Genomic DNA, 15,157 nt, shown 5'->3' with positions numbered 1-15,157 from the left:
CAGCGGAAATAACTGCCACTCCCCGCCCCCTCCCCCTCCCAAACATTCCAGAACCTTCCGCGACGTAGCCTACAGCTTTAGGAGGAAAAGCGAACAGAACATGCGCGGAAAGGAAAGCGAGATTGAGAGAGAGGAGAGAGAGAGGGGGGGGGAGAAAAGCGCATGCGCAGAGTAGGTGGGTGCAGGGGGATGTGGCCGAGCAGCAGAGAAAGGAAGGAGGCGCCGGGGCACGTGACAGCCCGCAGGCGAGGAGGCGGCGGCGGCGGCGGCGCGCGGGGCCGGCTCTGCGCAGGCGGCATGGGAGGCGCGCGCCGGCGACGTCACATGGGTGGGTGCGTGCGCACGCTGTCCTCTCCACGATTTGATTCTAGAGCACAACAAGACAGGGAAGGGAGAGAGGAGGGGAGGGGGGGGGGAGCGCGCCCATGGCTTCGCTCGGTGACTGATTGACGGACTGACTGGGACGGAGACAGGCCCCGGATGGCGGGAAGCGCCGAGGAAGACTCCGAACAAGGTCTGTCTGGCGTGGGGCCGCGAATCCGGGAGTGGAGGATGGAGGAGGAAAAGGTTCTCTCGCGCGCAATTTTCCCGCGTGGCTCGCACACATCTCCTGCCTATGGAGGAGGCTGGCAAAAATGGACACCCGCGGGCGAGGGCCTTGTCGGAGGCCCTTGGGGGGGGGGGGGAGGCGTGATCGCGTCGTTTCCTCGCGTGCCATGGAGGCGCATCTCGCCACGCGGGGCGCTCCCCATTCGAAGCTTGTTGGCCTCCGAGGGGCCAGGGGAGCGGGGCTTGTTATGGGGCGCCGGGCGCTTTTGCTCAGGCCTTCCCTCGGCCTGTTGGTGGCTGAAGTCCGCCGGCTAATCACCCCACGCAGCTCTGCTTCTGGCGGGGGAAGGGAGGGAGGCCAGCAAGTGTTGTTCCTTGGGACGGAAGGCTTCCTTCCCACTAGAACAGTGGAAAGAAATACATAATCAAAAGAAAACGAGGGTGGAGGCGCTTTAAGGCAGTGGTTCTCAGCCTTCTAAATGTCGCAACCCCATAATTCAGGTCCTCACGTTGTGGTGACCCCCAACCATAACATTATTTTCATTGCTACTTCATAACTATGATTTTGCTACTGTTATGAATCGTGATGTAAATATCTGATATTCAGGATGCATTTTCATTCACTGGACCAATTTTGGCACAAATACCCTATATGCCCAAATTTGGTGGGTTTGGGGAGATTAATTTTGTCATCTGGGAGTGGTAGTTGCTGGGGTTTATAGTTAACCTGCAATCAAAGAGCATTCTGAACCACACCAATGAAAGAATTGAACCAATCTTGGCACACAGAACTCCCATGACCAACAGAAAATACTGGAAGGGTTTGATAGGCATTGACCTTAAGTTCTGGAATTGTAATTCACCTACATCCAGAGAGCACTGTGGACTTAAGCAATGATAGATCTGGACCAATACTCAATATGCTCAAATGCGAACACTGGTTTAGTTTGGGGAAAATAGACCTTGACATTTGGGAGTTGTAGTTGTTGGGATTTATAGTTCACCTACAATCAAAGAGTGTTCTGAACCCTACCAGCGATAGAATTGGGCCAAACTTCCCACACAGAATCCTCATGACCAACAAAATACTGTGTTTTCTGATGGTCTCTGACACCCCCTCGAACCCCCCCCCCCCCCGGGGTCCTGACACCCAAGTTGAGAAATGCTGTATTAGGACTTCCAGGGCTGTGACCACATCGCTTTTCCAAGTGTTTTGTGCTTCAGGTCCCAGAATCCCATATTGTTGGCCAAGACAGTTGAGGCTTCAGGGACTTGGAATTCCAAAACACTTGGAGATCTAGAGCAGGCATGGGCAAACTTCAGCCCTCGGAGTGTTTGGACACCAAGTCCCTCCCACAATTCCTAACAGCCGATAGTGATGTTGAAGTCCAAAACACCCAGAGGGCCAAAGTTTGCCTGTGCTGGCCTTATAGGATTCTGTAGCATTCAGTCAAGGCAATTAAATGGGTGTCAAAACTGCATTAATTCTGCAGCGTGGAACCACTCCTGGTCAGAAGGTCACAAGCACTGATTGGCTGAATATTGGTGGATTGTTTCAGAATCTCCATCTTCAAGCATGTTGCGGGACCACTTGTTTGTAACCTTGTCTTAAGTGTGAAAAGTTAAGTCTTAGGATTCATCAGATGTGCTTTCTTTCTATTAAGTACTTTAAACAAATGTTAACAATATTTGTTGATCAGCACTAACATCAAGCAAAATCCTAATATTTCAATATAATATATTCTTACTAGTATTCAAATCCAGGGAGCGGGGTGAGCTCCTGCTGTTAGGCCCAGCTTCCGCCAACTTAGCAGTTCGAAAACATGCAAATGTGAGTAGATTGATAGGGACCACCCCAAACGGGAAGGTAACGGTGCTCCATGCAGTCATGCCGTTCACATAATCTTAGAGGGGTCTATGGACAACGCCAGCTCTTCGACTTAGAAATTGAGATGAGCACCACCACCAGAGTCGGACAGATGTCAAGGGGAAACTTTTACCTTTTTTATTCATTGATCTATCTCAGTGGTTCCCAACCTTTGGTCTTTCCTGTGTTTTGGACTTCAACTCCCAGAAATCCCAAACAGTTTGGGCTTCCAGAAATCTCAGCCTATTAGGAATTGTGGGATCTAAAGTCCAAAACATCCAAAGGGCCAAAGGTTGGAAACCACTGATGATCTGTATGTTGAGTGAGAGGCAGTGTCCTGTAACGGTTTGAACATTGGGCTATGGCTCTGGAAACCAGGATCCAAATCCTCACTCAGCTATGGAAACCCACTGGATGTCCTTGGGGAAATTTCATTATCTAAGGACTTGAAATTATTTGAAGACACACAACAAGAAGTGTATGTGCAGGTTTTTCAAAATGGTACTGCAACAAGTTAGATTGTGATACAATAAAAGCATAAAACAGCTAAAATCAGCGTCAGAATTATACATGTTGAGTGCTCACTTACTTAGGCAATCCCTCGTTGGCCGAGTAGAATAGTCTTCCGGGGCAGTATTCTTGTTGGTTCCTTAGGTGGCTGTGGCGTCCTCTTCTTGATCTGCATCTTCTCCTGCAGTGAAGGCATTGATTTCCAGGTGGAAGGCAGTCTCGGTTGGGGTTGGCTTGACGCGCCTTCCTCTTGGCACGTTTCTCTCTTTCACCCTCCATTCGTGCCTCTTCAAATTCTGCAGCACTGCTGGTCAAAGCTGACCTCCAGCTGAAGCGCTCAAGGGCCAGGGCTTCCCAGTTCTCAAAGTCTATGCCAGAGTTTTTAAGGTTGGCTTTGAGCCCATCTTTAAATCTCTTTTCCTTTCCACCAACATTCTGTTTTCCATTCTTGATTTCGGAGTAGAGCAACTGCTTTGGGAGACGGTGGTTGAGTATGCCTTATCCAAAATGCATGTGCTCTGCATATGGGCGCTTGCTTTGGCACCACCTATATTAAAATTGGAATGATACAGAGAACATTCTCATGGTTTCTGCACAAGGAAGGCATGCACATTTGTGATATTTTAGTTTTTTGGGCTGAGCCAGGGATGTGCTGTGAAGTGGTTTCTATATGTGAATAGGTTTTTAATTATTTTATTGGTTGTAACTTCATTTGTAATACACAGTGTTTAATCAAATTTTAATGTGTGTATTTTTTAAGGTTTTGTTTGCATGTTTTTAAGGTTTTAAATTATTTAGGGTATTGTTTTTAGTGTTAGCCACTTTGGGTCTGTCTTTAGAGATAGAAATAATAATAACAATAATAATAATACCAGAAGATTTTTTGAATTTCAGATATTTTTAATATATTTGACTGCTGGTATTTGCATATATGTACATGGAGATGTGACTTAAGTCTAAATATTAAATTAATTTATGGTTTATTTACACTTTATATACATGACTTGAAGGCAACTTTATAAAATATGTTTAATAATTCTGGGCCTGAAGCAAAAATTGTGTACATCAAGCTAACAGAAAGCAAAGGTGTCATTATCTCAGCCACCTATGTGGGCAGTTATGCACTTTGGAAGACTTTGGATTTCAAATTAGGGGTGTACTTTTTTCCTATGCTGATGTATATAGAAATAGGAGCAAATATTTCCTCCATTTTAGTATCTGAGGTTTGAATTACATATGAAGGAAAAATAGTCATTTTGGAAAGGTTCTGTAGATTACTGTTTTTAGCATTCAAAGTAAAGTGCATTTCGTTGTGTGTAGACTTTAGTGCACGAGTCTTTTAATTTTTATAGTAGTAAAACAATACCAATAGAATTCAGTGGTGCTGCTTATCTAAAACATTGCAGTGCCATGGTAGGATAACATTTTAATTTAAGATACACTGTTGCATATTATTATACAATGTACTCTATTCTAACTACATTTTCAAAGCCAGATGATGTAAACATTGTGCTGCTATCTCAAAAATGTAATCATTCTTAAAACTGTTACATTGTTTTTAAGAGAGAAAAATTAGAAAATCGACGTTTATCATACCTTAATGAGGATTTGGATTCAGGCTTCAATATTTCTGTTCCTTGTTTTAAAAAAATGCTGCTGGATTCATTCAAGCACTCATATATTTAGTGGTTGGTTAACATTAGTTAATGTCAATGTTTGGCAGGTTCAAGGCATGGTGGGAAGATTCCCCTCTTCCTTTGTGGCTGAAGGTGATAAAATAACCCAGGATAACAGGATTAATTGTGTTTCTAGTCAGAGTATCTCCATGCATTTATCTTTCCATATGATAATGCATTATGGCACCCTATTGAGGTAGGCTTACTATGTTGTGAGTTCACAGTTTTGCTGATACTAGAGGAAAATTTTGTTTGAGAACTTAGTGTCCAACATATCATTTCAATAGTTTATTTTATAAAGAAACTTAAATGGAGGCGAATTCTGTCAGAGTTTGTGTTGATTGATTTTTCCCTAATGTAGTTGCATGATGTTTACTTGTTTACAAATTAATGTTGCAACTACACTTCTGTGGTAGCTTTTAAAACTATGTCTTGTCAATGTTACAACTTCTGCATTTTATAAAAATTACCAAAACATTTAAAAAATGAACATTAACTTGCAAATGATTTTTGTCTCCATGGTTACTTTTGATTAGATGCTTGGTTTTAAACTTAATTTTTTGTAATGTCAAAGAATCATTTACTAAATTTTTCAGAATTGAAAATAAGGTTTGAAGGGCAGGATCTGGCTATATTTGCAGAGTTGGAAGTGACTTTCTTTTCCATACTCTTAACTGTTAGAGTGTGGAAAAGAAAATCACTTCCAACTGTGCAAATATAGCCAGCTCCTGCCCTTCATACCTTATTTTCAATTCTGAAAAATTTAGTAAATGATTATTATTAATGTTGGGAAAATACTGCAAGTCCCAAATGTTGCACCTGCTTACTGGGACAGTAAGATTATATCTCCCTATATAAGCCTGCCTGAGATCTTTTGAGGAATGACTTTTTCTTGGTCTGATTGTCATAGGCTTATTTGATGCTGTTCTCAGCTTCTTCCACAAAAAGCAAGGCTAGTCCCTTCTGCTTTCCTTCCATTTGCCGTGGAAGACATTCTTGTAGCTTTAGGTGGTTATGCAGAAGAGTATTTTAGTCATGATTGTGTGCTGTACTTCTGTTGTCATTTTCTTATAAAAAAGTTTATAATGCTCTAAAATTTGTTACTATATTTTATAATATTCTAATAATACAGGTAGATTTTAGCCGCTTTGTTTCCTATGTTGCCAGTAAAGAAGGCTATTTTAAAAATTAATAAATAAATATGTAAATGATTATGGAATGTGACTAAACTGATGATAGCAGTGTATTGTTTGTTGCATATGCTGGTGAGATCCTTTTAAACGTACCATGTTTTCTTACACTGTATAAATGTTCGTTACATACTGGTTTTGGTTTTTTCTTCTCAGTATGACCAACATGAAAGAAAATCAATTCGCACTGTGAATATGGAGAATTTTGTAGAAATTTCATCACTTCCCAAAACTGGGAAGCAATCAATCAGATTAGGAAACCAGAATGGTGGAACAGTTCCAGGTGCTGCACCTGCTCTTTATGTCCTTGTAAAACAAAGTACAGGAAAATCTGACCAGGGAAATTCGGTTTCAAATCAAGATGACTGTGATCTTCCCAGTAGTGCAGCACAACCAGTGTCTAAAGCAAAGAAATACCTTCCAGCTGAGTGCACCTCAGGAAACGTTACCGTTACCTTGGACAACAGCAATATGTGGAATGAGTTTTACCATCGTAACACTGAAATGGTGCTGACTAAACAGGGAAGACGAATGTTTCCGTATTGTCGATACTGGGTAAGAGGTCTGGAATCCAATTTGAAGTATATCCTGGTCATGGATATTTCTCCAGTTGACAATTTTCGCTATAAGTGGAATGGCAATAATTGGGAGCCCAGTGGGAAAGCAGAACCTCATGTCCTAGGAAGAGTTTTTATTCACCCAGAATCCCCTTCTACAGGATATTATTGGATGCGCCAACCTGTTTCTTTCTACAAACTGAAAGTAACTAATAATACCTTGGACCAGGAAGGCCATATCATTCTACACTCTATGCACCGCTATCTACCTCGGTTACACCTTGTGCCTGCTGAACAAGCCACAGAAGTAATCCAGCTGAATGGTCCTGATGTCCATACTTTCACTTTTCCACAGACAGAGTTTTTTGCTGTGACTGCCTACCAAAACATCCAAATTACACAACTAAAAATAGACTATAACCCATTTGCCAAAGGATTTAGAGATGATGGCCTGAGCAGTAGACTTCAGCGTGATACAAAGCAAAACGATAGATCAGAACAGGAAGGAAGTAGTTTAACTAATTCTCCCAGCAATTATAAACATCCCAATGAAGGTGATATTTTGGATCCAGAGCAGCAAGGTCTAGATACATCATTTCATGATATGTATAACCATGATTTGGAGAGAGATTCACTCAGCCCATATCATGATTCCCTGGGTTTTATGGAGACAGACATCCATGGATGTGATATCCCATCATTAAAGCAGGAGGCATCTGAAAGGTAGGATTGTATCTTACTTTCTTTACAACAAGTATTAATATTTTAGAAAGCTGTCGGATGCATTATCAACCCTTAAATGCCATTCTGTATTGCCATAATATAGGAGGTCCTAACAATAATAGTAAAAAACGTGAACACCTGGTAGTCAGATTTTATGCGGGATGAACCCAATAATGATGGTTCACTCTTTGTGCCATCTTGAGAGTGAAACATATTTTGCAGAATAAAAAATGAATACAGCAATAATACCCTCCTTTCCATATAATTTATCAGCTTTTCACTGCAGTGCCTGTGGGACTTTTTTCCATACAGTAGAATAGTCCGGACTATTTGGGAAACCGTATCTCCTTGTATGAATCTTTTTTGTTTAGGCAAGCTTTTAAAACAGATACTTTACTCTGACAAATCAGTATAAATTATATAGTTAACATGCTAAATGTGCCAATAACAAATTGAAAATTAAATAATGTAGATAAAATAGAAAACTTACAATAATTAAAAGTATGTGGGACTCGGGAATTATTTAGAGAATGTACAGGGTGAGGCAGCATAACTTCCTTTTTTTAAATGCGCACCCTTCAGTCGGTTGAAGACATAGCGGAGTGCTAGGGGTCTCGTTCGAGAGGCGGGAGTATAAAGTTTTGTCCTGACACAGTTCAGTCGCCATCATGCGTTGGAACAGTGAGGAGCGTGCTTTTGCCGTTGAGGCCTACTTTTCGAGCGGATTTGGAGTGGCCGGCCCACTCTCCAGATTTGGTCCCTTGTGTTTTTTTTCAGTGGGTTTTTTCAAAATCCTGTGTTTATGTGAACCGTCCAAGGACCCTACAAGATTTGAAGACCAACATCCAGGAAGAAATTGGCAACATAACACTTGCTATGCTGGCAAGGGTCATGACAAACGCCAGAAATCGGTTTACTCAGTGTATGGAGAATGGGGGACGTCACCTACCTAATTTGATCTTCAAAACTATGTAAAATAAAACTTTAGGTATGCACATACATTATAAAAAAAATCTGATTCATACAATGGGTTTTATTAAGTTTTGAAAAAAGGAAGTTATGCTGCCTCACCCTGTATTAAGATTAAGACTGATATTTAAAATGTAATTTCTGTAGTTTATTGTGCAAAGTGTATGTCCAGGAGGAAAGGACAGTGGGTGGGAGCAGGGTCGCAAAAATAAATAAAAAATGGCATAATAAAAAAAAACTTGGAAAAAAAAGATATTCCCAGGGAATATTTGGACTTGAATATGGTTTTACTTACTTTGATCTAATATGGGATGGGCAGGTTTTTTTTCTTTTGAGATCTGTTTTTCTTTTATGATAGTTTATGGGAGAGCATACATAGGTAATTGATAAAGTTTAAGCCAACAGTGGACAGCACCAGAATTGTATGAGTTCATTTTTCCAAATCTTTGGAATCTGATTGGTTAGTCCTAACTAGGGAAGAGCCATTGTAAAGTAGACCCATTGAATCAGTTCTGTTCTGAATCAAAACATAGATACAATAGATTCTCAGGTAACTGGAACTCAGTCAACTGAAACTTTTAAGCAATCAGCAAAAATGTTACTAAAATTGCATAGTGCATTCGCAAAACTGTTTTTATAATACAGTAAAACTGTTATGTTAAGTTTGTCTTTACTAGTCTTAATACGCTTTTAATTGCTGTATTTTAATATTAATATTAAGTCAATACAGAGTTTATGGTATGGTATAGTGTGGGATATAGCAGTAGTTAGGTGTATTTTTAATAGTAACTATCAGAATAGTAGCAATCAGAAACTATCCAGCATCTGTCAATCCCCATGGGTGCTGGTGAACTGAGGGTAAATACAATTGATTTTGTGGATCTACCATTGAGACTAGCAAAATCAGTTAGGCCTGTTTCTATCACACTCTTTTTATCTTTCGTCATCTTTTCCCCCACAAACACATGAATTGATTATATGCAAAGTTTAAGGACATAGGTTGTCTACCTTAATCTATGAAAGGGTTTGATGATGCTTCTGTTATGGTCTGTTAGATTCATTAATCTGTTAAACACATTTGGTATGTGCTACAACTGAGACTAACACTCAGTTGCATTCTGCCTATCCTTGAAAGAGATAGAGCAGGCATGGGCAGACTTCAGCCCTCCAGGTGTTTTGAATTTCAAATCCCACAATTCCTAACAGTAGGCTGTTAGGAATTGTGGGAGTTGAAGTCCAAAACACCTGGAGGGCCAAAATTTGCCCATGCCTGTGATAGAGGAATGCTACCAAGAGAGAATATTTTACAGTAATCTGAGATGTACCTGTTTTTACATAGTCTAATAATAATAATAACAACAACTTTAGTTGTATCCTGCCCCATCTCCCTGTAGTGACTTGGGGCGGCTTACAAGACAATGTATGTGTGATTTATTTAAATGCATTTTAAATGAAAAAAGATAAATTGGGTTTTTAAATTGCATTTTCCTTGCTTAACTTTTTTTTTCTGTCATGTCCAGTCCAATAGCTAGCCATTGTGAAAACATCACTTGTGTGGCATCCCTCTTACAGTCAAATGGAGACATCAGTGCTGTGGTTAAGGAGGAACCAGAAGATGACTATGATTATGGACCAAATGTTTCTGTGGAAGGGATAAGTGTGAAGCAGGAAGACGAAGATGATATATCAGAGGACTATCTCAACAGCAGTGATTCTTTGCTAGAGCAGCAGCTGAAGAAACACAAACAGGAAACTGAATCCCATAAGCGACCCCATGATAGTCAGTTGGGTGTTGCCAGAGCAAAAATGTCAAAGTTGGATAGTGGGAAGATGCCTGTAGTGTACTTAGAACCCTGTGCAGTCACTAGAGACACAGTAAAAGTCTCCACTCTTTCACCAGTCATTGTGTCATCTAAGAGTGAACAGTCTTCTTTGAGCAATTCAGTGGAATCCTTTTCTACTTGTTTTGAAAATAGTTTTATCACCAATCAGTTTTCAGCTATGAAAGCAAGGGAAATAACAACTGGAAAACAGATATCTGGAGATAACGTGTTGCAAAGATGTTCTTTAGTAGGAGATATGCTCTGGGAAAATACTGAAACTTCAAGCAGTTTTGCCGAGGCAAGTAAGGTGCCTAATTGTAATATAAAGACATCTTCATATAGTGACCCTTTGTTAGCAAAAGTTAAGTCCACTGGAGAAAAGATAAATGCAATAGAGAATATTTCCTGCAAGAATATTACTGGTAACAAAAACCTTGAGTTGCCTGCCCCACGCAAAAGAGGAAGACCCCGGAAAATAAAGCACCTACGAGTTGGAAGACCACCTAAATGCACTGGAAGGTTGATCACAACTGGTTATGCTTCTTTTGGACCTGATGGCAATCATTTGAATGTTAATCCCGATCTTGTGGATGTGGATGGAGTACTCTTTGTATCCTTTGCATCCAAGGTAAATGTAGACCTAAATGAAATTTAGGACCATCATAAATACTTAGATAATATGTGAGAATTGTACTTAAATCACAAAGCAGACTTGTAGTAGTGAACTGAACTGTGATTTTCAACATCTGTTTAACTTATTTTGGTGTTTTATTTTACATTGTATTGAACTTATTTATTGCTGCCCCTTAAATTGGATTTCAAGTAAAGCACTGTAATTTGCTGCCTATTAGACATTGTTTAAATTGTTAAACTGCCCATGTGAGAGTTCGCCACGTAGTTATGTCCAAGGTGATGAAGTACATAAATAATTTTATGGTGGAATACAGCATGCACAAATAAGTGCATGTGAAGTCATCCATGTGGTTGAATATCCTGCAGAGTTAGGATTCCAAATTGTGTGAAATTCTTTTCACATAACCCCTGCATATATAGTGGTTTTTATAGTGGTTATTCATATTATACAAATGGACGGCTGCAGACAGAGTTGTATGGGGCATGTGATGTTAGAGCTAGGGCTGCTCAATCTGGCCTCATTCCTTTTTGGATGATAACCACTTTAATAGCACTTTAATAAGGTTCAAGGGTTGTTTTCTATTGTCTAGATATGGACTTCTTTAATTGATGTACATTTCTAGTGTTTGAATTGGCCTGTGATTATCACTACTGTAAGCCTAAGGTAGAATTTCATCAAGAGATATCTTTTATTTTTATTTATTTATTTATTTATTGACACATAGGAGGCTCTCGATATCCACAGTGTGAAAAGAGCTGAAGAAAAACAATTGAAAAATGGGCAGACTGCTTCACTGACTTCATGTGATCAGTGTGTTGATCCAGGCAACAGTGAGGCTTATGTTGGTGAGCTCAGTATTTTAAAAATGCCATACATAGTTTGGAGATGTATCCTGATTTATCATTTTGTGTAGCACTTTCTTTCTCTGTTATGGTTGATTACTTGAGTTGGCTAATAAAAGTGCTAAACTTTTATGTAGCTTTTAAAATGTCATTTGGGGGTGGGGAAGACAGATAAATAGAGGGATCAGATGCGGAACACACATGGAAGAAGAATTCAGTCTTTTCTCTCGCCTTCTGTGGAAAATCCATTGTTTCATTTCCCCCCCCCCCCCCTCAATTGATAGTGGAAGACTTTCTCCCAGCGAGGAATTTTCCGTCGAATTGTTGCTGGGGTTAAAAGTGTTAAATTCCCCATTTGCCGGTTCTACTTCTGTTAACAACCTGCTCAGTAAAAAGGGCCATCTGACAACAAAGTGTAATCTATATATCCAAATGCTTCTAAGTGTTATTTAAAAAATACAAGTAAAAGGAAGGAGGGGGGTAAAGAATGTAATGGCACTTTTAAGACTACAGTTGATTTTCCACATTAGCAGGTTAAGACCACTGCAAACTAAAAAAAATGTGAATAATTCTAGCGTGCCACACCAAGATATTCTTCAGACCCATTTCCCACCATCAACCCAAGGTCATCACTCCTTTTCCTGGATGCATCAGCCTGAACTTAAGGCCATTCTCCACCCACCAGGTTCTTCCCTGCTTGCTCCTCTTTCTCCCATCTCACTCTCTTCTTCAGCACTGATTCCCTATCATCTAAATATAAGCTTCATCCTGAATTTAAGGCAGGGTGAGGAACTGAAGGAAAGAGTAGTGGAGGGGGCATATAGACAGGGAAGGGCTTTAAGTTCTGGCTAAGGCTGTTGGTGGGGTGATGAGCAATGGAATCCAAGGAAGTGAGAAACTAACAAACTAACTAGCCACATTGAATCACCTTTGGGTTTGAGAAAGGTGGAATAGAAATATTGTAAATAAATAAATAATAAAGAGGTTTTGAAACCTGGACACGGCTTATATAGGAAAGAGGATGTTACCCATAGGAACACATCTTTCATCTCAATGGCTTAAATGCAATTGTTTGTCCTAAAAAAGTAATAGATTCAACAGGTGTGACCTTAGCAAGTCAGTCCTTATATAAGTTCAATTGATTCAGTGGGTCTTCTTTGCTTAGAATTGAATTCAGAGACTAGCAATTGTATTTACATTATGCCCATTAAAGCCATACAAAAATGTCCATTATGATGTTTATGAACTAGCATTTTATCTCACTGGTAATCAGAGTCTTGTTGTGATTTGCTTTGTCCATACCAGTCTAGCTGTTTGAAAAACTAAACCTTAAAATAGCATCTCAACAATGTCTATAGGCATTTTATTATAATTTATTGACCTTCACAAGAACATTGTGAAGGTATAAAATTCATTCTCACATCCAGCTTTGATTTTTTTAAAAAAAAAACTTGGGTTGAAAGTGGATGATAGATTCCATTAACCCTCTGCTGTTGAAAAAATACTTTAGCTTTCCTAACTGGGCTTCTTTCTTAGAATTTGTGGGAAGCATGGGATGCCTTCAGTAGTAGCTTCCTCTCTGGGTGCAGAGAATGATGGGAAAATAATTGCTGCTTTGGTAAGTGAATATTGATGATATTAATGGATTTAAAAGTTATATATGTATTTGACAGGTGGTCAAATGATACAACAGCTGGAAAAAGAATTATTGGAAGATTTGAAGTCTTTAAAGTACAGACAGGTGATACATCCTAGCCTTCGAGAAGGTAGGTGTAACTTTTATACAGTGATGGTTGTTTTCTGATTGTGCTCATCATAAATGTACTGTTACTTGCTCTGTAGAAAATATTGGGATATCATGTAGATTGTCATTTTTATTGGCATCACAAGATTTGTGGTTTAAAGAGTTTTAATTAGTCTAGTACATGGGTCCTCAAACTAAGGCCCTCGGGCCGGATATGGCCCTCCAAGCTCATTTACCCGGCCCTCGCTCAGGATCAACCTAAGTCTGAAACGACTTTAAAGCACACAACAGCAACAACCATCCTATATCCTATCACATCAGCCAAAAGCCGGCCCACACTTTCCACTGAAATACAAATAAGTTTATATTTGTTAAAATTGTTCTTAATTGTAATTATTATGTGCAGTGTGCATAGGAATTAATTCATTTTTTTTTTCAAATTATAATCCAGCCCTCCAACAGTTTGAAGGACTGTGACCTGGCCTTCTCTTTAAAAAGTTTGAAGACCCCCTGGTCTAATATCTCAGATATGCTAATTTTTTTTTAAAAAAAGTTAAATAATGAAATCATATCAATTCATAACGTATGACAACCTTCTTCATCACTTGTTACATATGTTGTTGTTGAGCTGAGCTATATTCATTCATAGTTCTTACAGCTGTGTTAAGATTTCTGGCACCATTTACTTGTTATGATGAATTTGCAGTTGTTAAAATAAATCATTGTATAGTCATAGTAGAAGCAGAAATTATTCTAGCCAGTTTCGTCTTATTTCTCCTGGATCTTGGGTAGCATAAATATAAATAACTGTAGCTCTCGAATAACTACTTATTCTGATCATTTGTCTAATGTGGCCAGTAGGTAGATTGTGACTATCATTTTATCAGTATTTATTTCCAGAAGACAATTTATTGCATTTCAACCCACAGTTTGCTCCTAAAATTAGGTTTTTAAAAAGTATTACAGTACCTTGTATGTTACATGTTATCCTTCCATTTCAAAAAACATATATACAAAGTTGCCTTATATTGTTAAGTGAAGTTTAATTGTTGTAAAGATAGTAATGAATAAATGGAAAGGAATAAATGTTACAAGTGATTGTTCTGTTCTCTTGAAATTCTACAGAATGAAATGTTGATAAAGAGGGAAGGTGGTGGTGCATGACTGTATACAAGGTTGATTTTTATATATATATTTATATATTGGTGGCATTTTTCTTACAGTGGGGCTAAAGCTGAATTTTGTGGACCCAGCAATGAGCATTGATCTAAAATATTTGGGTGTGCAGCTACCATTGAGTTATTCAGATGACTATACTTCCTGGAAGAATTTGAGAGACAGTTCAACTTCTTCTGGTAAGTCAGTGTCTTCCTTTATGCCATAGTGTTTTAAAAAGTTACAAAAGAAGTTCACAACTTTCAAAGACAAATGAAGCATATCTGCTTTGTTGCAATCAAAAATGAACTCTTCCGTGTTCCTGAAAATTAGATGCTTGGGTATAACTCACTTTTCAACAGTTTTACAAATAATTATGCAGTCCCATATAATGACTGTAACCTGAGACTAAATTTTTGTGATTTTAATACACTATATACCCAATAATTATATTTAGCTTAAGTTTATTTATTTATTTACTTCATTTATATACCCCTTTTGTCAACCCTGGTGGGACTCAAAGCGGTTTCCAACATATTCATGGAAAAATCCAATGCCTTACAAAACATGAAAACCTAACACAGTGGTTTTCAACCTGTGGGTCCCCAGGTGTTTTGGCCTACAACTCCCAGGAATCCCAGCCAGTTTACCAGCTGTTAGAATTTCTGGGAGTTGAAGGCCAAAACATCTGGGGACACACAGGTCGAGAACCAATGACCTAACATAAAACAACAGCAACATAAAACTATCAATTAAATCATGAAACGTAACAACATTTAAACATTAAAACAAGGGATTGAAAAGATGTAAATATAAAAATCACATACCTAGCCCTACATAGAATTGTTTCATTGTGTGATCTCCTTAATATTGATCTAGCCCTGTTCTCAAAAAACCTTATGGGTGTATGCCAGCAGT

At 39.1% G+C, this 15,157-nt stretch overlaps 1 protein-coding gene and 1 non-coding gene across 3 annotated transcripts in view; both read left to right on the top strand.

Annotated features, from left to right (window-relative positions):
• The first annotated feature begins 292 nt into the window (after window positions 1–292).
• Window positions 293–15,157, top strand: part of MGA (MAX dimerization protein MGA) — a 53,502-nt gene continuing 38,637 nt past the window's right edge. The window contains exons 1-6 of one of the 2 annotated variants that reach the window (XM_060760787.2): window positions 293–514; window positions 5,949–7,072; window positions 9,562–10,492; window positions 11,223–11,343; window positions 13,014–13,106; window positions 14,308–14,439. In XM_060760787.2, the coding sequence (XP_060616770.2) occupies window positions 5,988–7,072; window positions 9,562–10,492; window positions 11,223–11,343; window positions 13,014–13,106; window positions 14,308–14,439 (2,362 nt within the window). In that variant the 5' untranslated portion in view covers window positions 293–514; window positions 5,949–5,987. Of the gene's footprint in view, window positions 515–4,704; window positions 4,799–5,948; window positions 7,073–9,561; window positions 10,493–11,222; window positions 11,344–13,013; window positions 13,107–14,307; window positions 14,440–15,157 lie in introns of those variants that run through there. The other variant, XM_060760793.2, reaches the window with a different exon arrangement.
• On the top strand, window positions 3,455–3,559 carry LOC132762247 (U6 spliceosomal RNA). Its single transcript, XR_009630135.2, has one exon. It is a non-coding gene; the product is annotated as a U6 spliceosomal RNA (small nuclear RNA).

This window comes from Anolis sagrei, chromosome 1 (genome assembly GCF_037176765.1).
Source record: "Anolis sagrei isolate rAnoSag1 chromosome 1, rAnoSag1.mat, whole genome shotgun sequence".
Taxonomy (NCBI): Eukaryota; Metazoa; Chordata; class Lepidosauria; order Squamata; family Dactyloidae; genus Anolis; species Anolis sagrei.
The sequence above is the reverse complement of the archived record's forward strand: the minus strand, read 5'-3'. Positions and strand labels throughout refer to the sequence as shown.